Genomic DNA, 27,587 nt, shown 5'->3' with positions numbered 1-27,587 from the left:
GGTGGTGAAAATAACCCCATCTACGGGATGCAAATTTTTAATCAAAATAACTACGCAAATCGATAAAGTGACCAATTCTGAGTAAATTTTCTTCTATAAATTTTACAAAATATAATTTAACAAAAAGGTATCTGCGATTGAAACTATGCATTTTTCATTAAAAAAACTCGTTTTTCATGAATAATAAAAATTTAATTCTACAGACAAAATCATTAAAAACAAAGAGATTCGTGTCAAGAAGACCTATGTAAACCCAATAACGACCAAGTTATTGCTCTTTAAAAGATGGTTATTTTCGAAAAACATCGAAATAGAGAACTTTTAATCTCAAATAACTCGAATGTGGTGCAATTTTTTGTGAAGACTTGAGATATCTTTTAAAGTTTAATAAAATAATCTTTCAAATAAGATTACCTTTTTGCATAAGGACTGACTGACTTATCACGAAAACAAAGTCGCGCTCTGCTTTTTTCTTTTGGAAATGTAAAAATTAAGCCTTCGTCGTTACAATCCTAATAAAAATAAATAGGTTCCCACTTGAAGTTAACTTTATTTAGGTGTAATTGATACGATCCATGTGATTCGACCGGTTTGGAATGCTTAGTTTAGAAAAAATAGTTGAATAAATCGAAAATGACATTATTATAATTTTAAAAAAGTGCATTATTGTTAAATAAACCTAAGAGTATTCATGACACAAAAACAAAAAAAAAATCAAAATTTTCAGTAAAAGAAATTCTACAATTAATATTTGAAACAATTTTTCATATTATGAATATTTACTTTTAGATTTATTTAAGAAAAATACACTTTCCTTTAGTAATCAACTATTTTTTCTAAGCTAAGCATTTCAAACCAGTTAAATCACATATATCGTATCAATTATACCTGAATAAAGTTAATTTCAAGTGGCAAAGTGTTGATTTTTATTAGGATTGTAACGACGAGGGTTTGATTTTTACATTTCAAAAAGAAAAAAGCAGAAAGCGACTTTATTTTTGTCATAAGTCAACAGTTCTTATGCAAAAAAACTTTTGTCAGAGGATATTATTTGAAAGGTATTTTGATGACCTTTGAAAGATTTCTCTAAACATTTCCCAAAAAATTGCACCACATTCGAGTTATTTGAGATTAAAGGGTCTTCATTTCGATGTTTTTCGAAAATAACCATCCTTTAAAGAACAATAACTCCAATAACTCCTAAGAGTTGCTATTGGGTTTACATCGGTCTTTCTAAGAGTCTTTAAAAAATTACCAAATCTTAATCAATTAATTTAATTAATATGAAAATACATACTCAAATTAATTCTTTGATAAGGTTGTCAAAACCAAACTTTCAATGTTAGCATGACGACGATCTTGGTTTCCATGACGATGATTCAAAACGACTGTTATTGTCTACCGATTTGACTTTCGAATATTATGTCAAAATAATTTTATTTCATCGAATTGTCGCGTTAATTTCATTAAAACAGGAACACAGTAAGATATATTTGAAATAAATTAGTAAATAATATATAAATGTTAGTTTATTGCATGTATTATAATTACTGTAAGGCCATATTAACCTATCTAAATTAACACGCGTGCGGAAAAGTAAAAACCGCGTGCGGAAAAGTAACACGCGTGCGGAAAAGTGAAACTTTCTAAACTAAAATGCGTGCGCGAAAGTAGACATTTTGCACGCTCGTAGAAAATAGTATATTGTGCAACAAGTGCAGAAAGGTACTAATTTCTCACGAGTTTGAAAAGTTGCGGTACGAGCGCAAGCGAGTGCCGCAATTCAAACGAGTGAGAAATTACCTTTCTGCACGTGTTTCACACTATACTTTTTCTACAAGCACAGTTTTTCCTAAAAATAAAAATCACAATTTCCAAACGACGATTAATTATAATAGGTACCTATGTGATAAATTTTAAACTGTATTTAATTAATACCTACTAATCAATTTAAATTCCTTATACCTAAATAAATTGCACAGAAATCAGTTAAAAAATTAATGCACTGCCTTAATTTGTTTAAATTTAAACAATTATTACACATTATTGACATTATATTTATGCAGTCACGGATTTACACAAAACCTACTTCATTCGACGTCTCTTGCACAGGTTGCTAAATCCTTATTGGTTATTTGATAATTATAAAATGTTTAATAAGAATAAAATTCTAAAATAAAACAGTTGTAACATCCATAATTTAGTTTCTATGCTATAGTTAAATATAATAATTGTCTTATAGGTTATATACTTGTCTAAAGTTTAACCACGGATGTAAACAGAATATAACGTTACTCAGAATGCGGTAGTCCACGGATGTAAACAGAATATAACGTTACTCAGAATGAGGTAGTCAACTGTGCAGAAAAGAACTTTGCGGCACAGAAACGTCACTTTGCGGCACAGAAACGTCACTTTTCTGCACACTAATGTCAAATATCTTATACTGTGAGAAAATATCAAGTTTGCTAATATAAAACCGTGCAGAAAAGTGCACTTTGAATAGTGGTTGTAGAAAAAATATATTTAAAAACAATTTTCAATAAAACATATTTTCAAACTTATCTGTTTCCGACAACTATTTTCTAATTGACTAAATTATGATCAAGCAAAACGATCAGAACAACTTATAGTCCAATCAACAGCCATTTTCTCGTAAAATTTGAGAACCAAGGTCGATTTCCTTAAAAATTTGGATTTAGGTAGTAATTATAACGTTTGTCAAAATCTACCCTATGCCGAACTGCGCTTTTGCCCTGGGGGTGAAAGCAACCCCATCTAGGGGATGAAACTTTTCTAATCAACATAACTATGGAAATTGATAGTGACCAATTGTGAGTAAATTTTGTTCTTTAATTTTTTTTTGCAAAATTGACACTGTCCAAGGTATTTTCGATTAAAACTGCATTTTTCATTAAAAAACTCACGTTTCATAATCCTTTTTCACGAATAACTTAAAAAAAATGTAATTTTATAGAAAAAATCATTAAAAACAAAATTGTAGCTAATAAAACAACAGAGAGATTCGCGTGAACATCAGTCTTATATTAAAAATAGAGAATTTGATAGATCTCAAGTATGTCAACACGCATGGGATATAATAATGAACATAGAGTTCAGTGGAGAGATTCAAGTATAGTCCTAAAATAATCAGATAGTAAAAAGAGGAAAATCAAAGAAGCAGCTCTAATTATGCTAAATGAAACCAATTGTGTCGCAAATTCTTCGGTAGAATGCAGTAGGATGTGGTTACCCATACTAAAAGAGGAAGTTAATAGAAAGAAAATACCACGATTAGTAAGTCAATAACATATCGAGTTAGTACAAGTTTTATATTTTAGTATTACTTATTGTGTATCTATATATTATTAATATTATTTAAAATTTAAACATATTAAAGTCAGAATTTGGTATTAGTTTTTTGAAATTAAATTAAATGTAAGACCAAATACTTACGATGTCAGGATAGTATCACGAGGTTTTTTCCTGGTTTTCCCACGTGATTTACTATGGAATCTCTAACGCGAGAATTTTACTGTCATCGTTGCATTTGGTTGTCTTTTTAAAGATTTTTTGTGACGGATATTCTTGAGTTGGGATTGATTTCATGTAATCGAATGAACTATCTTTTAGTAAAGTCGTCCCAGGAACGCAACTCATAAATATTGGCGATATCATATTAAAGTCTTCTACTTTTAAATGTATAATATATGTCTGAATTACCAATATAAATGAGTCAGATTATGAATCATTAAAATAATTTTTTTACTTTGCAACAACATTTTTGTTTATTTTAGTAATATTTTGTATTTTGACAACGAAACCCGATTTGGGCTTCGGAACGTTATTAAAATCATTTTTTTGGTAAAATTGTGGCTTATTCCCATTAAAAATAGTTGATTATTACCGAGGACCGGGAGTCCCTTAGAATAACCAAAAAGTTTCTTTTGAATGAGCTATTCGATAATAAAAGTCATACTAAATTTTCTCTTTTTTTTACCCCTGTAACGTATTAAAATAAACCAACTTTTATTACTAATAAATAATTTTTTTTTTGAAAAACCATATGGAGGATCCAATATAATATGGCCGAAAAATATTCAAAATTTTTATTTTAAAAGCATATTTTTTTGAGATGTTATATAACAAAAGGTTTTTTAAATTGCTGATTACCAACACGCTTTTTTTGAAGTACAATAGAAGACATTGGGACCAGAAGGGGGCATGCCACCAAACAATATTTTGGAGAAAACATCATTTGAAACTTATTTTCAAATCCTGAAATCCAATTTTTCAAATTTTCTTGGTAGTAAGGCCCATAATCGTTTGGAAATATGATATTAAATACACCATAAAAGTAACACAGATGTTTATTTAACGGTTTTTGAGTTTTTGAACATTTTTTGAAAAAAATATGAGGCTTATCCCCTTTTGTATAAAAAAATATATTCTAAAATATGAACATAAAATGCAACAATAAAATATTTCAGTTGTAAATATTTTCAATATCTGAAAAGTCGTCCAAATGTTGAATGTCTTCCAGTGGTTCATTATTCTCAGTATCTGGTAGAATCTGTTGGCAAGCACCAATTTCTGCCTACACTGTTTTTTGCAACCGCAAGGTGCACCTAATGTTTTTGGTTCTATTTTCTTCCCTTTTGTATTTATATACATATTCGTAAACTAGATTTTTTTTAGTCTTGCGCTTAATTTTTTATGTCGTTGGGTATCCTTGTGTCTCCATCTAGAAGGCTCCTTCTTTTCTGGAGTTGGCAAGAGAACTCGAGAAGTCTATGGGGTATAAACCTATTCATTTTCCTACAATGAAATAGGTATTTTACTAAAAAGGTATAAGCCACAAAAAACCTTTAGAACAATCCTAATATTTTTAGGTTCGAAAAATATAACATAAGGGGACAAGCCACACAGTAAATAAACTTATTGTTCCTGAGTTTATATTTTCCCAATCGCTGCTACTTCCTGATACTGTATAGTCTTTGTCATCTTCGCTTTTATTAAAAAACGGATTTTGGTCACTGTGTTCAGAATCAAACTCAGAAAAGTTTATTTTCCGTTTACATGCACGGGAATGTTCCGCCGCCATGTTGATTACTACTGTGGCTTGTCTCCTTCTGTTGCAATATAAAGTAATGGTGACACAACGGGACTTAACTACAGCGGCGCCATCTATGAGAAAACTGCTGAAATTTTCTGTTTGGAACATTAATATGGTCTTAAAGTGTGCGATTTCTACTTTAACTCATTTTTGACGAAATTGTGGCTTGCCCCCTTCTGGTCCCAAGGTCTTCAATATTGAGAACCTACTATTAGCTTGTTCGATAAGTTTTGCGGTTCGATAAGAAAAACACAATATTAGGATCTATAAGACACTGTTTAGTTCAGCATAGTCTCTCTGAATATCAATACACTTATTCCAACGAGATTACAGGTTATAAATTTCATCCCTGAAGGGACAATCTGCAAGAGCTGCAAAATAGGCTTCCACGGCTGTTATAACCTCATCATTTGATGAAAAACTCTCTCCGCGAATGATTTTTTTTAGGTCCATAACATTTATAGACCCAAAAAAACTGGATACAGAAAGGACAAGATAGAACACTTTGGAGACAAACAGGGGAGGCAGTGGATTGAGAGAGGCTGATGATAATGATGACGGCTGCCTATGATACTGTGTGGAGAGAGGACCTTATTTATAAGTTGATGAAATTCATACCCTGTCTCAAAACTTGTCAGCTGATAAACAATCTACTAAAAGACTGTTTCAGGTATATATAAATGATGCACGAAGTAACGTTAGAAAACTTAACAACGGCTTACCTCAAGGCTCAGTGCTAGCTTCTTTATTATTTAACCTTTATACGGCAGATATACCTGAAACAAAATCAAAAAAATTCGCTTATGCAGACGAGCTGACCATTGGCTTCCAAGATAATAGTAAGGAATCTGGAGAACGAGCTCTAAACGAGGACCTAACTACACCAAGTAACTACTTTAAGAACTGGCGCTTACGTCCTAACACAAGCAAAACTGAAACCTATCTCTTTCACCTGTCGAATCGACTTACGGGCGATACTCTTAATTTAACTATAAATGATGCAGCTATCAAACATAACAATAACCCCAAATATCTAAGCGTCACACTTGATAGAACACTCACCTTCAAAAGCCATCTTACAAACGCAGCCGGTAAACTGAGAACAAGAAACAAAACTTGCTGGAGCAACTTGGGGTGCTTCTGCATCTAGCTTTGGTTTTTTCAGTGACAGAATATTGTGCACCAGTATGGCTAAATAGTGCACATACAAACAAAATCGATGTCCAACTTAATCAAACCATGAGAATAATCACTGGAACAATAAAATCAACCCCAGTGAGATGGCTGTCTACTTTGAGCAATATTGCTCCACCAGATCTATGCCGTACAGCAGCATTAGTGAGAGAGTACCAGAAAATTGTAGCCAACATACAATTACCAATCCATCAAGACATACCAGACATCTCAGAAAAGCACCACCGACTGAGGTCTAGAAATCCTCCAATCAGATCTGCCCGAACAATTGGTGATTCCTATGATATACAAAGGCAATGGTCCACAAGATGGATTCCAACAATAGCAGCAGACTATATTCAGATATCTACCCCAACCCAGGGTTTCGTCGGATCGGGTCTGCCCCGGTCCACCTGGGCGAGGCTTAATCGCATATGTACCGGACATGGTAAATGTGCTGATTCTCTATTCAAATGGGGTCGTGCGGAAAGTCCACAGTGCGATTGTGGATCACCTATGTAGACCATAAGTCATTGTGTTTCAGATTGCCTAAATCGTACCTACCGTGGAAACCTCCAGGACTTTGTGGAATGCTCCCCAGAAGCAATTGAATGGCTATATAAATTGGACATTAATATTTAGGTTCATTCATTATATTTTAGTGTTTGAATAATATACTATATTTGTGTATTTATCGTACTTTGAAAGTCCATACGCTAAATAAATAAATAAATATTTTTTTTAGGTATTGAAACAAATAGTAGTCGCTAGGAGCCAAATCTGATAATTACTGTAGATGCTCCAAAAATTCGAAAGTTAATTCAAGGATTTGTACACGGAAAATTTTCCCGGTAAGAAAGGATTTTTTCTTTTGCAAACCGGGTTTTTTTTTTCACGATTCTTCTCTTTCAATTCATCTAAAAGGTTACGATAATATCCAGATTTTATTGTTTTATCAGTTTGCAAATAATCCACAAAAAAAATCCTCTCACATCCCAAAAACTGATGCTAAAAACTTCTTGGGCGATTTCTGGACACGAACTCGTTCGGAGCCGAAAAACCAGGCCCTACCACTCTTCAGCCTCTTGTTTTGATTCAGGATCATGTTGATAGACCCAGTCTCATCCATTTTGATGGATCGAGGTACCTACAAAATCTACTTTATCCTTTCGAAAACGCTCTAAATGTTGTTGAAGAAGTCGGATACGAATGTTTTTGTATTCCGTTGTTGAAGATTATGGCACGCTTTGTGACCACAGCTTTTTGAAACCTAATACTTCAGCCAAAATATTGTTTACAATGCCCAATGAGATGCCTAGGGATTTAGACCGATCAAATAAAATTACAATACATGTAAATCAAAATATAATTCCGTACAGGTTGGAATAATTTTTTTATCAAAGTTTAGGTCCAAGCAAAAGATATTTTCAAGATATATTCAAGGTCCAAGCAAGTATATGATTCATATGAGGGGATCATTGTTTAAATAATTCAAAATAGGTAATTTTTTCACAAAATTAATTTTTTTAGCTGCTGCGGTAATTCGTGTTTTTATTAAGGATTTTACAGTTTATTTTTGCAAAGGTGATGAAACAGTGTTTTATATGAGAGTTACTAAATTAATTTTGACCCTTAGTTTATTCAAATAATTGTAAATCAAAATTGAATTCACTCAATTACTAATGAAGGTCTACAGAATTGTTTTCTGCAAAGTTGAAGGGTAAATATTTCACATAAAACTTACTAAATTAAATTTGACCCCCTATTTATTTAAATAATTATACATAAAACTTTAAAAACAAATTTGCAAAAAAATATTTTTAGCGTTATAAATAAGCACTATAAAATATATTATTTTACTGGAGAAGTTGCGCTATATTATCAGTAATAATTTTAAAAAAAATTGGTCTAAAAATATTTAATGTTTTTTGAGATATTGAATTTGTTTTTTAAATGTTACTCTATTTTCAATTGCAAAAACGCTGTTGTTGCCAAAGAAATATTCACCTCTATTAAATCTTATTATTTTTATTTTTATGTATGTTTTCGACAAATGTATTGATATATTCAAATTTCAATTAAACTTCCCCCTAAAATGACATTTGAAAATTATTCAAATTTGTTTATAACTTGTTTTTTTAATAACGTCACGGGGATTAAATATTTTGAAATGCCGTGTCCATAATTTCGTTCCTGGGAATTTTTCACTAATTAACAAATTTTTTTGTCTTTTTTCCTCTTCTTTTTTTTTCTTAAAGTTATACTACTACGGGGCCTTTTAGGGTTAAGTTTCATTAAGAATGTTGAATTTTAAGTTGTAGATTCTAGACCTAAAAATATTAAGATTGGTATAAAAATTACAATACATGTAAATCAAAATGTAATTCCGTACAGGTTGGAATAATTTTTTTATCAAAGTTTAGTTCCAAGCAAAAGATATTTTCAAGATATATTCAAGGTCCAAGCAAGTATATGATTCATATGAGGGGATCATTGATTAAATAATTCAAAATAGGTAATTTTTTCACAAAATTTATTTTTTTAGCTGCTGCGGTAAGTCGTGTTTTTATTAAGAATTTTACAGTTTATTTTTGCAAAGGTGATGAAACAATGTTTTATATGAGACTTACTAAATTAATTTTGACCCTTAGTTTACTTAAATAATTGTAAATCAAAATTGAAAAACATATTTCCAAAAAAATATTATTTGCAATATAAATAAGCACTACAAAATATTCTATTTTGAAGAGAAAGTTGAGCTATGATATTACTATAAATTGACAAAAAAATTGGTTGATAAATATTGAGCAGTTTATGAGATATTAAATTTGTTTATAAAAAATTACCATTTTTTCTATTGCAAAAACACGGTTGTTGCCGATAGAGTATACAAGTTTTTAAAGTCTCATTTGTTTTGCTTTTATTTATGTTTTTGATAAATGTATTGACAAATCAAAATTTCAATTAAGCACCCCTCCAAAATGGCGTTTGAAAATTGGTGTAATTTGTTTAAAATTTATTTTTTTAATAACATCGCCGGGATTAAAAATTTTGAAATTATTTTTCGATATTCGTATTCTTGGTAATTTTTGATATATTCACAAAAGCATAAAAATTTTCTAGAAGCATTTTTGGCTGAGATAGCTTTTCCCAGTTTAAAAATTCATAATTTGTTTATTTATCAATATTGACATTTAAAAGTACGTGAGTACATCCATTATTCTTACTACTTAACAATATCGTTTATACACATATTAAAAATTGTAGAATATTTTAAAAAATGGTGATTTTCGTAGCACCTTAAATGAAAACTTTTTGTCTGAAAATTGGCGGACGAGTAGTTTCCAATATCTCCTTTAATAACGGGCCAATTTCAATGTTTTCAAGGTTTTTTCTATTTTCTGTCAGTAGTAGAATGTATTTTGAGTTAAATAAATTACATACATTCTTCTTTTTGTGTCAATTAATTTAATTCAAAATAATTTTTCTTGGACACCCTGTATAAATAATTATGTCAATGTTAATACTAATGAATAGAGAATTGAATAACCTTTCAAATGAGCTAGCACACGATCCCTATTCCCTATTTAAAAATGAGGGTTGGGGGATGTGGAAGGGAGGGGGTTAACAAATGACAGATGTATGTACCGTAAAAATGTATCCCCCCTAGATCAAAAATCGACCTATTTCGTCATTTCCTTAAAATCCAATAAATACTGCCAAATATCAAGGTGGATCGTTTTCTTTGGCTCACACTGTATATATTTTAATATTCTACACAGAAAAAAGGCTTTAACAAATTTTTAATGCTAATTCAGTATTATTTTTTTATTTTTTTTATAAAAAACCTTTTGTCTCAATTTTTATTTACATCAATCACATCTAGAGAAAAAAAATTGAAAAAAATGTTTATAACAAATTGACGAATATTTATATTGTTAAAAGTGTCATTTACTGTGTCAGTTACTATTTTTATAAGCTACTATAAACTAAAAAAAAGAAACATTAAAATTGGTCCATTATTAACGAAGGTATTGCAAAGTACTACTGCATCACTCTTCATGTAAAATGTTTTCAGTTAAGGTCGCTACGAAAAATATTTTTTTAAATATTCTAAAATTTTAACTCTCTGTATAAATGGCATTGTTAAGTAGTAGGGTTGATAGATGTACTCAAGCACTTAAATGTTAATATTGATAAATAAACAAATTATGAATTTTTAAACTTGGAAAAGTTATTTAGAAAAGGTTGGCAAACAATGGATCTAGAAAATTTCTTTTGTAAATGGGTCAAAAACTACCAGGAACACGAATATCGAAAAATAATTTCAAAATTTTTAATCCCAGTGATGTTAATACAATAACAAATTCTAAACAAAATACACCAATTTTCAAATGCCATTTTGAAGGGGTGTTTAATTAAAAGTTTAATTTGTCAATACATTTATCGAAAATATACCTAAAAGCAAAAAAATGAGACCTTAAAAACTTGTATACTCTATCGGCAACAACCGCGTTTTTGTATTTGAAAAAATGTTAATTTTTTATAAACAAATTAAATATCTCATAAACTACTCAATATTTATCAACCAATTTTTTTGACAATTTATAGTGATACCTTAGCGCAACTTTTTGTGCAAAACAAAATATTTTACAGTACTTATTTATATTGCAAATAATATTTTTTTGGAAATTTGTTTTTTAAATTTTATTTACAATTATCTAAATAAATTAAGGGTCAAATTTAATTTAGTAAGTCTCATGTAAAAGACCGTGTCTTCATCTTCGCAAGAAAAAATTGTAAAATCCTTAATAAAAACAAGAATTTTCGCAGCAGTTAAAAAAGTAAATTTTGTGCAAAAATTACCAATTTTTAATTATTTAAACAATGATCCCCTCACATGAATCATATACTTTCTTGAAAATATCTTTTGTTTTGGCCTAAACTTTAATAAACAATTTTTCCCAACCTGTACGGAATTACATTTTAATTTTATTTTATTTAATTGAGCTAATTACACTAAATCACTTGAAATCACACGCTGAGTTTCCAAGACCATATTCTGTATTTTTCTACGATTTCTGGTGTTGTTGCTGTTTTTGCAGGTCCTTGACGTGGATCAAAATCCAGGCTTGTACTACTACGTTTAAATTCAGTAACTCGTTTTTCTACTGTAATAATTGCATTAAGGCGAAGATTCCTTATACAATATCAACATTCGTTAATAAATTTTCTTTGCTTTGAAATCTCCCAAAAATAAATTCAATCGCTGCAGGATACTTGATTATTTTCATTGTAAAAAATACTGTGACAAATCGCTACTAAAGGGCTTCTAAACAAAGAATGAATTGACAGATTGAAATGAAACTTCAGATACATTCATATGAAGAGTATACCAACATAAAAAAATAAAATTAGGCTAGAAGCAACTTCCTCTCTTATTGAACTGCAAAACTTCTTGAACCCCCTAGTGCTTATGTACAACCGCCCATACATACGCAAAAATCGCCAGAATTATGTAATATGCGTCATTTCACACTTTTGTTTCCAAAAAACTGCCAGCATTGCAAAGGCAGTTATATGCAGCTAAACCAATGTGATTCTTTATCTTATGACTGTACACTTTGAGATTAATAACCGTAGAATAATGCAAAATTGTGTACTTTTTGAATGCATTTTTACGAAATTTTGATTATTTCAAGTATATTTTTACTGTTTATTAACCCTTAAACGCCCAAGGGTGGGTAAAAAATGTCCAACTAATGCGTATTCCCTTAACATAACGTAACATATTTATTACGCATTTAAAAATTAAAAAAAAATTATTTATTGTTAAAAAGACAGTCCTTTATCGAATGTTAATTTGGTTCTACCGATATTTTTGAAAATAAAAGTAGCATCTTGAGTTAAATATGGGTGGGCATAAAAAGTACACCCTTGGTAAAACTTGTTACTAAAGGTTTCTATATAATTTCTCGTTGGTAGGAAGATAATCCATATAATTATCGACGTAAAATTGCATAATTTGCATAATTAACCGCCAATGAGGAGGTTGAAAGGAAGAATGTGGAGAAAATCGACAAATCTCAATTACTGTCTTTTACTGGTATGTTAATTTTGATGTACATTGTAATTTTGTTGTAAGGTTTGTAAATTGTTTATAGTAATATTGTAGAAAATGCTGTGTTTATTAAGCATAAGATTCTTAAGTTTAATCCATTTCCAACAACTCTCAATAAATATATTAGCTATTTTCGAGGTGGACATTTTTTACCCACCCTTGGGCGTACATGGAACCTAAAAAAGGTTGGGCGTTTAAGGGTTAATAACCGATTTTATGCATTTACTGTTAACAGATCTTTAGTCAACTTTTATCTTACATTAATACATACCTGAAAAAGAAGAATCTGCTTTACAGTAATAAATCTGATAAACTACAAAACGTTTTACAGCGTCTTAAATATACGCGTTTTTTTTTTTCTTTCACTGCCGGCCAAAATAAGGTTGTACATGACTCACTTTTCCCGGAGTTATGAATAAGAATAGATCCGGTCTGATATTTATACCTGCGTATTACGACCCTACGATCGTATGAGAAAACAACTGTAAACATGAAAATCCCTAAATATGGAGTTTCTGTTTTACCTCATGACCACGTTTTCATCATTTGGAACCACTGTGCGGCGCTGGGATTCGAACCCCGGCCTTCCTGCATGAAAGTCAGACATGATAATTTGATGACTTCAACACATGCAATAAACACATAACATGTTTCTAATCTTGGGAACTAATGAGTTAAAGGGTATTTTTTGCGACGTGTAAGAACAGCTTTTTCTTAATTTGTATAAGACACACTGTATATTATTACACTAATACAGCGACAAAACGTTACACAATTGAAGCTTTTTTACTTATTTCAAATAATACTTATTTACGTACCAAGTCATTAAAGCGTTTTTTTATAAAATGAGTCTGATATTACGATAAGAGCGAGTATAGCGAGCGAGGCGAATAACAGACGAGTTCGATAAAGAGTCTTTACTTACGTGGTGCATACAAAATTTTATCGCCAATATAATTTGATTAGAAATCAACTTAGAATTTGAATTCCGATGAATCGCACCTTAAATTTGACTACAAAAGAGTTTGGGATCTGTAATTATTTAAAAATAATATAAAATTTATAAAAATATTGAATAAAAATCTGTCGTTTATTTAACTTCTTTAAAATCTCATTATAACACTACACAATTTTTAAATTTGATTATCTTCATTATTTCATAAAATTAATCATCTTTAATTTTAATAATCCCTGAATGAAAAAACGAAGAATGAAATACTGAAAGCTTGGCAGCTTGGACAATGCCAAAATATATTTTATCTACAATTTTACTTCCTACAATAATTTGATATTGGTTTTAAAACTAACCTGCAATTTAAAATTTAAGAACTTTTTAAATTTTAGACGTCATAATAATTTCATAACAGTGATGACAGACAACTTTTGTAAGATGTCCGCTGTCGATTTTTAATCGATAGTTATCAATATTGAATAATTACTAAATCGGTAAAATTCTAACTTATTTTATATGAATATAATTACAAAATACTAGAAAATTCCACTTATTGACATAAATTTAATTGATAATATCGCAAATTGTGTACAATATTTTTAATAATTAAAGTAAACAGATTTTAAGTTCACTCAAATTCTCGCCATTCGATTACTGCCATCGAACACTTACATTCAATCTTGGTTAATTTGATTAATCGCGGCAGGTAAAGTAAAATGCTTCTTTCAGTACAATAAAGTGTTACTTTATTGCCGCAAATGAGGGTAAATCAGTACAATATTGAATGACTTTTTGTGACGGTTGGCGATAAAAAATCTAATCTAGAACTAGATCACTTTAAAATTATCGTGACGATATGTAAATTTACATGTGCCGGTGATATTTTATCATATTATTATTATATGTTAATATGTTAATATTTTGTGATAATAAGTACAATATAAAAACAGAATCTCTTTGTGACTATCATTCGAGTATCGCAACTTAACAGGTAAGTTATTGATATAGTTACAAATTAAATTAATTTAAATTATATCGTGCTTAGGGGAGTCAATAGAGAACGAAAACATGCATTGTTTCGGAAAAATTCAAACAAGCTTATATGTTTTTCTAAAACTTTTTTTGTTAGTTTATATAAATATATTAAGGTAAAAAGTTCTACTGACAGATTTAGCCGATAATTGCTTAGTAATTGTTTAAACAATAACAATTGTTTTCCATAAATAATTTTAACATATCGGTGAATTCATCATTTTACTTTGAGAAATATATTTCTATTTTGTTTTTGATTATGCTGAATACGAATATGGCATTACAATTATTTGAAAATTCAAAAATTTTGAGCTCTTATACCGTATATCTACGTAACAAGGAACGATTTTCCAAAAAAGTTATTCTTCATAAAATGCTCTGCACAGTCTAAAATCTAAAACTCTACAATTAGATATCCAATTTTATACGGGGTATGTCAAAAATATGATTTTAGTTAAAGAGTAAAGTACCTTTATATTTCAGAATATCAAAAATTGTTATTATGAAAAGTTGTTTGGAATTAAAAGCTATGTTTTAATATGCAATTATATCTTTTAAAGCGAAGAAAATTGCAAATTTTTCTCAAATTACGGATACCCAACATCATTTTATAATTATGATAATTATTTTATTATCAATTATACGAAAAAAATTATTCTTTATAAAATGCTCTACCTGGTCTAAAATCTACGTAGCAACCATCAGTCACATATCAAACTTTTTCAATTTTATACGAGGTATGTAAAAAAATATGAATTTCGTATGTATGTTTGCACAGAGTTGGTCTGTGCCCATTGAACTGGCAAGTACCTAGTTTTTCTAGCAGGGAAGCATGTTGCCCTTTAAGCATGTACTAATTTAATCCTTCAACTTCGACTGGTATTCTCCATATTTTATTTAAATCTATCATGTAAACCATATATTATAATGTTACCACTCTAATTGGTGTGCTAGTTTTAACTACTCAGCAGAATGCACTGAAGATGTTCTGAATTAGAACGAAAACGTTTTGCACAACTATTTATGAAGTTTTTTAATAAACCATTTTATACTAGTATACAACTTGAAGTTTTTACTTCTGTATGAGTTTTTTAATTCTACATATGATATCCGTCCGCCATTTTTACTAATAGGGAACTTGCACATTTTTTTTATTAGATAATAATATTCAGTTTTGTTTAAAAATGAGATTTCCAAAATTTCACGCTTCAAAAACTCGTAATAACTTAGAAATACATATTTAAAGTCTTCTGCGGTATAAAATAGTTCAAACGGCCCGTGACGTCACATAGTTTTGCATTAGTTTTGATTATGGTTATATTTCGCTGTGTCTAAGTACACACTAACGTGTACGCAAACAAAAAAGTTAGATAGACGCGAATTAAACTTCATTAAGTGAGTGACGTCATTATTTAGCTTGCACAGTGACTATATATTTTGGTACATGCTATTTTGATATGTTTAGTGTTTATTTGATAGAAAAGTATTTGTTAAGGGAAGGGAAGCAGAACTATTCAGATGTTTCAAACTTAATTGTAATAAATCAATGTATATATATAAAAGTATATATTTAGGTTAGCAAAATAATTATATGTATTTAATTGACATGACATGTAGGTACAAAATATTGCTAAAATAATTTTTATACGTAAGTGAATTATTATAATCAACTATTCTAAAGGCAAAATAAGCCACAATTTAACTAAAAAAAAAATATTTTATTAACGTTTCGACGTCCAAATCAAAATACAAAAATTAGTCAGATTAAATAAATTATTAGAAAAAATTTTTTACTAAGCAACAACATTTTTGTTTAATTCAATAATATTTTGTATTGACATCCGGTTTAGACGTCGAAACGTTAATAAAATCAATTTTTTTAGTTAAATTGTGGCTTAGTTCCCATTTAGAATAGTTGATTACAAAAATTCCACAAGGATAATAGCTTCAGAACAAGTTAATTATTATTGTGAAAGCTTTAGGTCTTCCTTTTATTTTAATCTTGGACGGTAATACTATGTCATTTATAACTAAAAAAAAATATATATTAATTTATAGTCTCTTATCTTTTTCGTACTGTTTTAAAATGTTCTTAAACCCATTAAAAGAACTAAATAATTGTCTACACTCCATAGTTAATTTAAAAACAAACACTAAACAAATAAAAAAATAAGAAATCACTGACACTCTAACTTTTTTATTTGAGTACACGTTAGCGTATACCTAGACACAACCTTATATTTAGGTATATTCTTCTTCTGTTTCTTTAGTTTATTGGCCTCCACCTACTTGGGTATTTGGCCAGCTCATCGTCGTGGAATAAGTAAAAAATATTTATATTCTAATGATATTTATCGTATGTCATTGTAATAATATATACCAGTTCGTTAAAATTGGAGTTTTATACTGTTTTTGAAGGAAAGGAACGAAGGTTTACTATTGAAAATAAAACCATTTTGTAAAAGTACATGTTTTCTATGAATAGGTCAAACGATCAAAAACACTTGTAACCTCAAATAAATGTATTTTCTACTGACGTTTATAACGTCTAATTTAAAATTCTGTTTACTTTGTGGGAAAAGTGTAAATGTACAACCCGGTGACGTCACGACGCGTTTTGGACCACCTGTTTTAATTTGAATTTTTAATCGCCTTTGGGGGCCAAACGAAAGACAAACAAAACTTTTTTATCTTTGATACATGTTTTAAATTATGTTCTGTTGTGATTTATAACATTTTTTTCGAATTTAAAAATTTATGCAAGTTCCCTAATGGGCAATGAGGCATTAAAGAAACAATGCACACTTCTTCGTGATATGCCTATCCGTGACGGATGTTGTTAGCGATCATCAAGGCAATTTTCATCTTATCAACACTAGCGTGGAAAAGCCGCACATAGGTTTGTTGAACCAGGTTCTGAGGTTCTTAAATCAAGATATTCTTCTTCTTCCTGGACCTAGCTTTCTAAATTATTTTCCTTGCAGGGTGACTTGTAGGACGGCATATCTGGATTCATTGCACTTAATGTGTCGATATACTGCAATTTTCGAGATTTGATGGTGGTCAGTGCCTCTCAGTTTTTTGAGGCTCTCCTCATTTGTAATTCGGTCAAACCTCTTCTTTTTTAAGTGCTACTCCCGCGGCGAAAGTCGGCAATCATCATAGCTATTCGTATTTTAGAGACGACTGCTCTGAAAAGTTCATTTGATGTACATCCGTACCACTCTCTCAGGTTGCGCAGCCACGATATTCTGCGTCTCCTTATGCTTCTCTTTCCTTGAATCTTTCCCTGCATAATCAATTGGAGCAATCTGTATCTCTCTCCACGTGTAATACTCCATTAAAATGTTACAATTTCTAAGCCGTACCTTGCATTTGTTAGAGGAGTTAATTTTATTTCTTTAATGTGTAGGGGGGATCAGTAGAAGCTTAAGTTCAAGTTTTTGGGGTCGCCACCCTTGTCCCCCGGCCGCCATCTTGTAAATGGTGTGCAAATGGGTTTCGCGCGATATCTCGTAAACTACCAACCTACGAAAACTCTAATTATACATAGAATGTAGAAAATTAAATTTTATACAATTTTATTTCTATAACTTTTTATCGTCAAGTGACCAACAAGAAAGATATAAACAAAAATATGTAAAAATTTTTTAACAAGATTCCTTTTGGAGGTTATAACTTTTTTTCAGTTCATTTTAAAATAAAATAACATTATAGCAATTTTGTAGTGTGTTTTTCAGCGAACAATTTCCACTATAAATTTGTTTAATTCTATTTACTTATATATACGTGTTCCAGCGCTCCAAACTTGACCAGATTCTCGAATGCTCATAGGGATATCATAAAAACAGAAGTTAGGCTTAATTTTCTATCTATATATATTTTTTATTCATAAAATTTATTATGATTTTAACATTCCTATGCTATTATTAATCTGTTTTTGACCTTTCTTCTCACTATAAAACTTATAACCCGAAGCATAATATATAGAAACGGCCCAGGAAGTTGTTTGAGGACAAATTCGCCGGTTCAGAAGAAGAATGACGCAACCGCATATTGCAAAATTCTTAAGAAGAGCATAAAACGAATTTTTGTTATCAAACTCATAAAGTATGATCAAAATTAGCCATTCACCACACTGTGGTCAGGATCTCGAAATATAAGCGTTTTTGGGGTGTGCCGCTTGTTTATGAAGTAACATAACTTTTTTCCTATTGTATATTTTGACTTAAAATTTTCCAAAAAACTTCTTCATAAACTATATTTTATTGTTGTGTTAGTTAAAATTATAGTTACTCAACTTTTTTAAGTTAACATGAAACTAACGAAATATGATGACAAAATGTTTAAAAATTATCAACTCCTTTTTTAATGTGTTTAAATATTTAGGACAAATCCCGTTGTTATCTACATACTTCAGAGATTAAACAGTAAAATTTTCAAAAGGAAATATTTACAGCGACCAAAGATACAGCGAGGTAAATTTGAAAAATTATCAAAATTGATTTTCGGCATTTTGGTATAAAATTTGATTTTTGAACATATTCCACCAAATCTAGATAAAAATAAACTTCATATTCGGATTCAGCGACCTCGAAAACATAAAAATAGATCAAAATTTGTCATTCACCTTAAATTTGATTTTCGTGGTCGGCATAAAGATTGCTGCCGCTCGACTAATATATAGATAGAAAAGTATTTTTTTTATTGTATTCCTATGAGAATTTGAGAATCTGGTCAAGATTGGAGCGCTGTAAAACCTAGACAATAAATAAAATTAAACAACTTTATAGCGAGAATTGTTCATTGAAAACTGCTCTACAAAATCGCTATGATGTTATTTTATTATTAAATGAACGGAAAAAAATTATAACCTCCAAAAGGAAACTTCTTACAAAATTTTCTCATACTTTTATTTATAACTTTTTTGTTGGTCACTTGACGATAAAAAGTAATAGATATAAAATTGTAGAAAATTTAATTTGCTACATTTTATGTGTAATTAAATTTTCTTTAGGATTGCCAGTTTAGAAGATACAGTGCGAAAACCCTTTGCACTCCTTTTTGCAATATGGTGGCCGGGGGATAAGGGTGGCGACCCCAAAAACTTGAACTTAAGCTTCTACTGAACCCCCTACACATTAAAAAGATAAAATTGACTCCTCTAAGAAATGCAACCTAAATGTAACATTTTAATGGACTATAATATGTCCGAGATATTCCAATTTTCCTGTTTTGATGGTATTTAGGATTTCCATTTCTTTATTTATCTTTTTCAGAACCTCTTTGTTTGTGACGTGTTCTGTCGACGATATTTTCAGAATTCTTCTGTACACCCACAGCTCGAATGATTCTAGTTTTTTCATTGATGCAGCATTCAAGGTCCAAGCTTCCATTCCATAAAACAAAGTCGAGAAAACGTAGCACCTAGCCAACCTAACTCTTAGCTCCAACTTCAAATCTCTTGTGCAGAGCACTTTTCTCATTTTGTTAAAATTTGCTCCAGCCTTTTCTATTCTGATTTTGATTTCCTGTAAGTAATTTACTGTGAAGTTGATCATTGTTCCAAGGTATGCATATTGGTCCACTCGTTCGATGTTGGATCCGTTGATGAAGAGATTTTCGGTATTTCGTTGAGTTTTCGATATTCTCATAAACTTCTTGACTCATAAACTCTTCTTGACATTCATTGCTAGCCCGTATTCTTGTCCAAATTCTGCTATTATGGTCACCAGCCTCTGAAGATCCCCAATATTTTTAGCTAAGATGACAATGTCATCCGCATATCTAATGTTGTTAATGGGAATGCCATTTACCTTTATTCCAGCTGTTTTTCAAGGCATTTTTCAAGATCTCTTCCGAGTAGGCATTAAAAAGAATTGGCGACAACACACATCCCTGTCTCACTCCACGTCTTATTTCAATTTCCTCTGACAGCTGGTCGTTAACACGTACTTTTGCTCGTTGCTTATAGTATAAATTCGTTATAATCCTGAGGTCATTGTAGTCCAGCTCTTTGATTCGAAGACATGCATTAATTGTTCATGTCGGTCAAACTACGTGATTTTAACTGTTCTCCGATATAACCCCATATCAAACGCTTTTAATTTTCTACATATCTTCGTTCAAGGTCTACGAGTAAAAATGATAAAAAAGGACAGAAAAGGAGTAGCATCTCAGCATTCTTTCTTTTATACCAAGACACAGGTTGTGGCTGCTCCAGAAGGCTCTATCCGATTGAAGGTGGATCCAGCTTTTCCGATGCGCTTTCTTATTGCCTGGTTGTTGGTTCATTTTTCATTTATTATGATACCGATGTATTTATAGTCCGTCAGTCTTTCTACATGGGTTTGGTTGAGGTAGATACAATGCGGACTTAACTAAGTTTCATTTTCCATAAATTTGTATTTGATGGACCATAAAATCTACTTGCTTTCTTTTTAATCTGAAAAGTATATCTTGCTGTAGTGGATAATAGTAACTAATAAAACGATTATGTTTTTTTGTTTTGATTCAGTCCTTGGTTTAGAACCTTTAGCCACGTAATTACATAAAAAATTATTAATCGTTCATACAAAATTGTCCAGTATACACTTAAAAATAAATAATAATAAAAAATAAAGCTTACAAAACGATTACATATGTATTGCTGATATAAATAATAGGGCAGTCAATGAGGGTATTTGACTCCGAATTCCATTCTACTGCATCGATTTACTTGATATTTTCACAGTAAGTAGGGAATAGCTCAAGAAACAAAGTCTACCCTATGCCGATGTGCGCTTTTATCTTGACGGTGGCTTCCACCCCTTCTCGGGGTGAAAAATGTTTTGGTTAAAATAACCACGGAAGAGGCTAGAGAACCTCATTTTAAGAAAAAACTGTTCCATAATTATTTTTTGAAAACTGATACTTATTGAGATATTCGTGGTTGAAAATTGGCCAATTTCATTGAAAAATGACACCCTTTTGGACGGATTTTTGCGAATAACTTAAAAACTATACATCTAACAAAAAAACTATATAAAATATTTCTGTAGGTTATAAAAAATAAAGAGATTCGTTTCTCCATAAATCTTCTAGTTAAAATACAAAGCGGGATATGATAGGTAAGAAAAGTTTATTTTTTGCTGCATCCTCAAATCAGTATATTCAACTTGAAATAACAGATTCTGATAAACTGTCGATTTTAGGTGTATAATGATACTTATAACTTTTGTAGTGCTTGAAAAGACCTTTAAAATGAGCAATACTAAATGTCCATTACGGTCAACTAATGTATTTTAAGAAGAAATGAGAAGTATATTTAACCCCTCATCCATCAGAATTAAAATACATCGTTTTCCTTCTACAATACTTTTTATTATAGTGTTATCCCTATGATCAAAAAGTTGGACTAGATTAAAATGAATAGTTTTTGAAAAAAATTAGATTAAATTATATAACGCATTTTAAAATTTTCTTAAAAATCTTCTTTTCCTCCATGTAACTCGAAAAAGATAAGAGATATGAAAAATAGATACCACCCAAAAATGTAGGGCTTTTTCAGATAAAAATTTTCTTTTTATTTTTCATTACTGTATCTCTTATCATTGTCAGGTTACATGGAAAAAAAAAAGATTTTTAAGAAAATTAAAAAATGCGCTCTATAACTTGATCTTTTTTTTCAAAAACCATTTATTTTAAACCCGTCCAACTTTTTTAACATAGAAATAATACTATAATAAAGGGTATTGTGGAAGGAAAACGATGCATTGACATTTTGGTGGATGGGGGTAAAATTACTTCTCATTTTTTCTCAAAAAAAATAAGTTATAAATTTTATTTGCAGCATATCTCGCTTAGTTTTAATGTAATGGACTTTTAATATAGCTCATTTTAAAGGTTTTTTCAAGCACTACAAAAGGTATTAGTAGCATTATATACCTAAAATCGACCGTTTCTCTGTTATTTCAAGTTGAATAATCCATTTTGAGAATGTACCAAAAAAGAAACTATTTTAACCTACCATATCTCTTTTTGTATTATAACTAGAAGATTTATGAAGACAAGTGTCTCTTTATTTTTTTATAATCTACAAAAAATCATATAGTTTTTTAGTTAGATGCACAATTTTTAAGGTATTCGCAAGAAATCGTTTAAAAAGGTATTATGTTTCAATGAAAATGGCCAATTTTCAACCACGAATATCTCAAAAAGTATTGAGTTTTCAAAAAAAAGTAGAACAGTTTTTGCTTAGAATTAGAATCTCTAGCGAATTTCGTTGTAATTTTAACCAAAAAAAAAATTCCACCCACTGTCATCCTATTAATACATACTCAAGGGGTATAAGTTCTATAGTTGGTATTTTGAATTTTTTTCCAGTTATCTACAATGGCGGATTGTGGTTGCATTAATCCCGGATACTATGGGCCCTATTTGGGTAACAATTGTGGAGCAGGCAACTTCATTGTTTTTATGAGTTTAGTTGATGCTATAATAAGAAATACGTGTGATATATCAGATATCTGTGGAAGAGTTCAAGCCAGACACGAGCCAGACCCATCTTATGATTTTATTGTAATAGGTGGTGAGTATTTAACGATATTTTCTTGTAGCATTTCTATGTTACCAATCATAGTTTTTGCAAATACACAAATCACAAGTATAATTATTGACAATAAGTTTAATTTGACGACTAGTTTACTATTTTTAAGATAACGATAACGAATCATTTATTATTATTTTTATTAAAAATATAATTCATTAGTAATAAATAAAGTAGATGATATTTCCAGATTTTCTAAAGCAGTAGATACCAGAATATATCTGATCTACGGCATATTTTTTTGCAAGAATACTTTTTAATTTAAAATGAAATGAAAATCAGTCAAATGAAAATCTTTATTTTAATTGAAAACAGTAGAAGACAGGATTGGTTTTTATAAGATATCTATTTTAAAACCAAACATAAAAAAGGTAAGGTAATTACCGTTAATTACTAATTAATTTCGTTATAAAAATATATTTACAATTATTAGACGGAGCTGTATCATCGCCCCCGTTAGTGTAATTATACCGAAATTATACAGATTTTTCTGCACAAACTTACTCAAAAAGATGTCCTTATAATATCAAATCGACAGGGTGCCAGGCGGTGTCGCATGTCGTGTTCGAAAAATTGTTTTTCTACAACCATGTTAAAATGCAATTTTTAGCATTCCATAGGAGCGTTAAAAATGCTACTTTAAAGCACTAGTGCTTTAAAATTTTTAAGGCACTTTAAACGTCAAAATATTTATATTTCAAAAATGAATAACCATTTTCAATTTCGTTGCAACACGAAACTAGGGCCACTGTGCTATTCGGTCTATTGAATAAAAAGAAGTATTTTACTTACAAGTATTTAAGGATTTACTTAATAGTAATTGAATAAAGTCATTTCTTTAATGCTTTATTTAACTACTATTAAGTAAATACTTAAATACGAGGAAGTAAAAGCAAATACTTCTTTTTATTCAATAGACCCATTATATTGAAAACTTAGTTTTTTGATAGCAGTTGCCGCTAGGGCATCCCTGCCATTTTGTTCGTTGCAATCCGTGATTGCACGCCGGGGTTTGTCCTAGTTGGGTCAGAGAGAGCAGCATATGTGCCTCCTGATGAGAGACTAATAAGTTTCGAAACCGGTAGAGGTGCTTGCTGCACTCTCTGATTGAACTGAAATAATGATGCGGCTGTAGTTTCGTGTTGCAACGAAATTGAAAATGGTTATTCATTTTTGATTTACATGTTTACTCCAATTGGAGTAAGAAGGGAACCATTCTCGTTGGAACTTTACCGCGCTGAGCAGATAGGACGTGAATTATAAATTGGAAAATTCCCTCATCTTCCTTAGTCTCAGCATCCGTTATGGCTTGCAAATTGTAGAAGCCTCGGAGGTGTTACCAGAGAAGGTTCCCATTGTTTTCAGTCTGCTAGGATCTAGAATAACATTTTTGGATGTTGTTTTATGTGCTATTAGATTGAAAACTTAGTTTTTTTTTTAATTTCTATTTCATTTATTAACATTAATATTAATAGTATAACTTGGGCAATTTAAAAAAGTGGTTTAAAAGGTTTTTTAAAATTTAATTTAAACTGTATTATTGCATTTTTAACACGTTTGTAGAAAAACACTATTAAAATTTGTTAAAATATACAAAAATAAAAGTAGATGTTATTATTCTATAGTTATGATTTTTTATTGACAGTATAGGCAGTTTTGATGTAATGTCAAGAAAAATATAAAAATGGAATGTCAGTCAAGTTCAAGTAAAAGTTTTTGTAGATATTGTCCTGTAATTGAGAATGAATAAATTATAATTGTTGATATATAAGACCTTTGTAGAAAAAATATTGTATGATATACGTGTTAAAAAGTACATTTTTAAGGCACTCGTGTGAATGTGCAAATTTTCACATGCGTGCCTTGAAATTGTACTTTTAACACTTATATCATAAATAACTATTTTAACAAACGATTAGAATTTGATATAAACTAAATAAAAGTTTTTATGTACATCGCCAATTCAACTTAATAAAAGTTTCTATCTACATGGACTAATATTAAAGTTTGAATGACAGCATGAGCATGAGCAATGTGCCGTGGTAGGGGAGCCCAAGCGGGGATTTTTGCAGTTACTCGAGCGCGTCAGAATATAACATGTGGAGAAACCTTGTACCCTGTAAATGTACCTTTACCAGATATTGGCTCTTAATGCAGGGGAGTTCGTTAAGGGGGGGGGGCGAAAAAAATATCTCCTTAGAAAAATTCGAAGTTTAGGCTCGGTAGAAACTCGGTAAGTTAGGCATATAGGTACATGCAAAACAATGTATTGTAGCGTGATTAGTGTAATTACTTCTAATTACAATAAAACTAGCGGTTCGTATTTATATACGACTTTATTTATATTTATACAAGTTTACTTTACAAACTTTAGCTTAAGACTCCCCTATTTACAAATATGTCCTATTTATATATGCGATACAGATATTCCAGAAATATCTATATATCTCCAGCTATGTCCATGTGACCGCTTGCACGTCATCGTCGCTGCATCGGCGTATCTCGAAACATCGATAGTGTTCTGTCTGTCCGGAGACGGGAGCTGGTATACGAGGGTAGGTCAATAATTATTTTGTTACACTGCTCCCCTCTTAAGATCTGAGCGTCCCGATCAGCAACTCTAGATGGCCCAGGATGGCGGAATCTACAGGATTCTCCAGCTCTGCATACACCCCTAGAAAAGAAGTAACAGTCTACTGTCTTTGAAGGGTATGACATCTTCGGGTTCATGCAACACACAGTAATCCGTACGCCAGTTTCTCTGAAGATCACTTCCAGCATGCTTCTCACAATCTTCCAATCCAGATTTTCTACTGCATGGCCAATTTTTGGTAAAGCCAAATCTTTGATGTCATAATTACAGACCATTTTCTTCAAATTAGTTAGAGCACGCCATATGTTCTCGTAGCTTGGCGTGTCCGTATAAGACTTCCTGGTCACTATATACAGCAAAGATCGAGGACCATCTTCCAATCGCAATACTCTTCCAATTTTAGGTTGTTGATTCCTTAACTCGTCCAGGCGGCCGAACTTTCTATTGAATACGGACGAGATTCCTTTAGTGATCTCGAGGTCTTGTGCAACACAGTGGGCTAGAGAGACGTTTTCTGGAACACCAAACAGATCTTGCTGAACTTCTGTGGTCACGCCGAATCTAGCACTCTTTCTTTCTGCGTAATTTGACATAAATTGATTAAAACTTGGCTGTGCGACATCTTTCATCTCCTGTTGGAGGACTCGTGCTTCTTCTGTTTCATTTGAGCCAGCATATGGTGCAAGACGATTTATGTGAATAACTTTTGGTTTACCGTTTGGCAACTTCTTAATTCTATATATTACGTCATTTATTTTCTTCTTAACTTCATACGGACCTTCCCATTGTCTTTGCAGTTTAGGACACAAGCCTCGACGACGTTGCGGATTATAAAGCCAGACAAGATCACCTACTTCGAAGCTTTCATTCTTGCATCGAGAATCATATTGATCTTTCATTCTGTCACTGGCTATCTGGATGTGTTGTCGGGCAAGTTCATGAATGTTGTTCATTCGTAATTTCAGGCGGTCAACGTAGTCTTCGCCTGCAACATGTTCCTCGGAAGGTCCGCAGCCAAACTCTAGGTCGCAGGGCAACCGAACTTCACGACCCAACATCAGGCAGGTTGGTGTTTGACCTGTAGTTTCATTTACGGCCGAGCGGTAGGCCATCAGGAATAAATGAATGTGTTGGTCCCAATCTCGCTGATGTTCAGATACAACTTTGGACAAGTGTTTACCCATCGTTCGGTTCATCCTCTCGACCATCCCATCTGATTGAGGATGCAGGGGTGTTGTTCTGGTCTTATTGGCACCAATCAATTTACAAACGTTTTGGAAAAGAGCTGACTCAAAGTTTCGCCCTTGGTCGGAGTGGATCTCCAAGGGAACACCAAATCGGCTAAAGAATTCTTTAACAAGTACCTCTGCAACGGTAGCAGCTTCTTGATTTGGTAATGCATAGGCCTCAGTCCATTTTGTAAAATAATCCATGGCTACCAGGATGTATTTATTTCCAGCATCGGTTTCTGGAAATGGACCTGCAATGTCGATAGCTACTCTTTCCATAGGACTTCCAACATTGTACTGTCTCATGGGTGCTCTCTTTTTACCAACCGGACCATTACCGGATGCACACGGTTCACATTTTCGGCACCATCTCCTTACATCATCTTTACAGTTCACCCAATAGAACCGTTCTCGAACCTTTTGCAGAGTCTTCGTAATACCAAAGTGTCCACCTGATGTACCGTCATGCAACTGACGCAATACTTCTGACACTTTACTTTTAGGTACAATTAACTGAAGCTTAGATTCTGTACCATCATCGTTCTCAAAGGTTCTGTACAGAAGATCATCTTTTAGTACCAGGCAATTCCATTGGCTCCAGTAGGCCTTGACTTCTGGACTACATGCACTAATGTTCTGCCAACTAGGTCTCTCACCTTGCCGCATCCAATCCAATACTCTTTTTATACATGGATCGTCTTCTTGGGCTTCTTGTAACTGTTGTGGCTGCCATTGCTCATTAACGACGGTAGTTCGTCTCACAGGGCAAAGCTGTTCATCTACT

The 27,587-nt window shown here is 31.4% G+C and overlaps 1 protein-coding gene across 3 annotated transcripts in view; it reads left to right on the top strand.

The window, feature by feature from the left end:
* The window catches only part of LOC114340667 (glucose dehydrogenase [FAD, quinone]), a 328,247-nt gene that overhangs the window by 261,447 nt on the left and 39,213 nt on the right, over window positions 1–27,587 (top strand). Inside the window, exons 1-2 of one of the 3 annotated variants that reach the window (XM_050659318.1) lie at window positions 14,212–14,353; window positions 22,759–22,963. The exons of 1 other annotated variant lie outside the window; for it this stretch is intronic. In XM_050659318.1, coding sequence (XP_050515275.1) covers window positions 22,768–22,963 — 196 coding nt within the window. In that variant the 5' untranslated portion in view covers window positions 14,212–14,353; window positions 22,759–22,767. Of the gene's footprint in view, window positions 1–14,211; window positions 14,354–22,758; window positions 22,964–27,587 lie in introns of those variants that run through there. One more of the 3 variants, XM_050659319.1, reaches the window with a different exon arrangement.

The sequence above is a fragment of the Diabrotica virgifera genome, chromosome 8 (assembly GCF_917563875.1).
Source record: "Diabrotica virgifera virgifera chromosome 8, PGI_DIABVI_V3a".
NCBI classification, from domain to species: Eukaryota; Metazoa; Arthropoda; class Insecta; order Coleoptera; family Chrysomelidae; genus Diabrotica; species Diabrotica virgifera.
The sequence above is the reverse complement of the archived record's forward strand: the minus strand, read 5'-3'. Positions and strand labels throughout refer to the sequence as shown.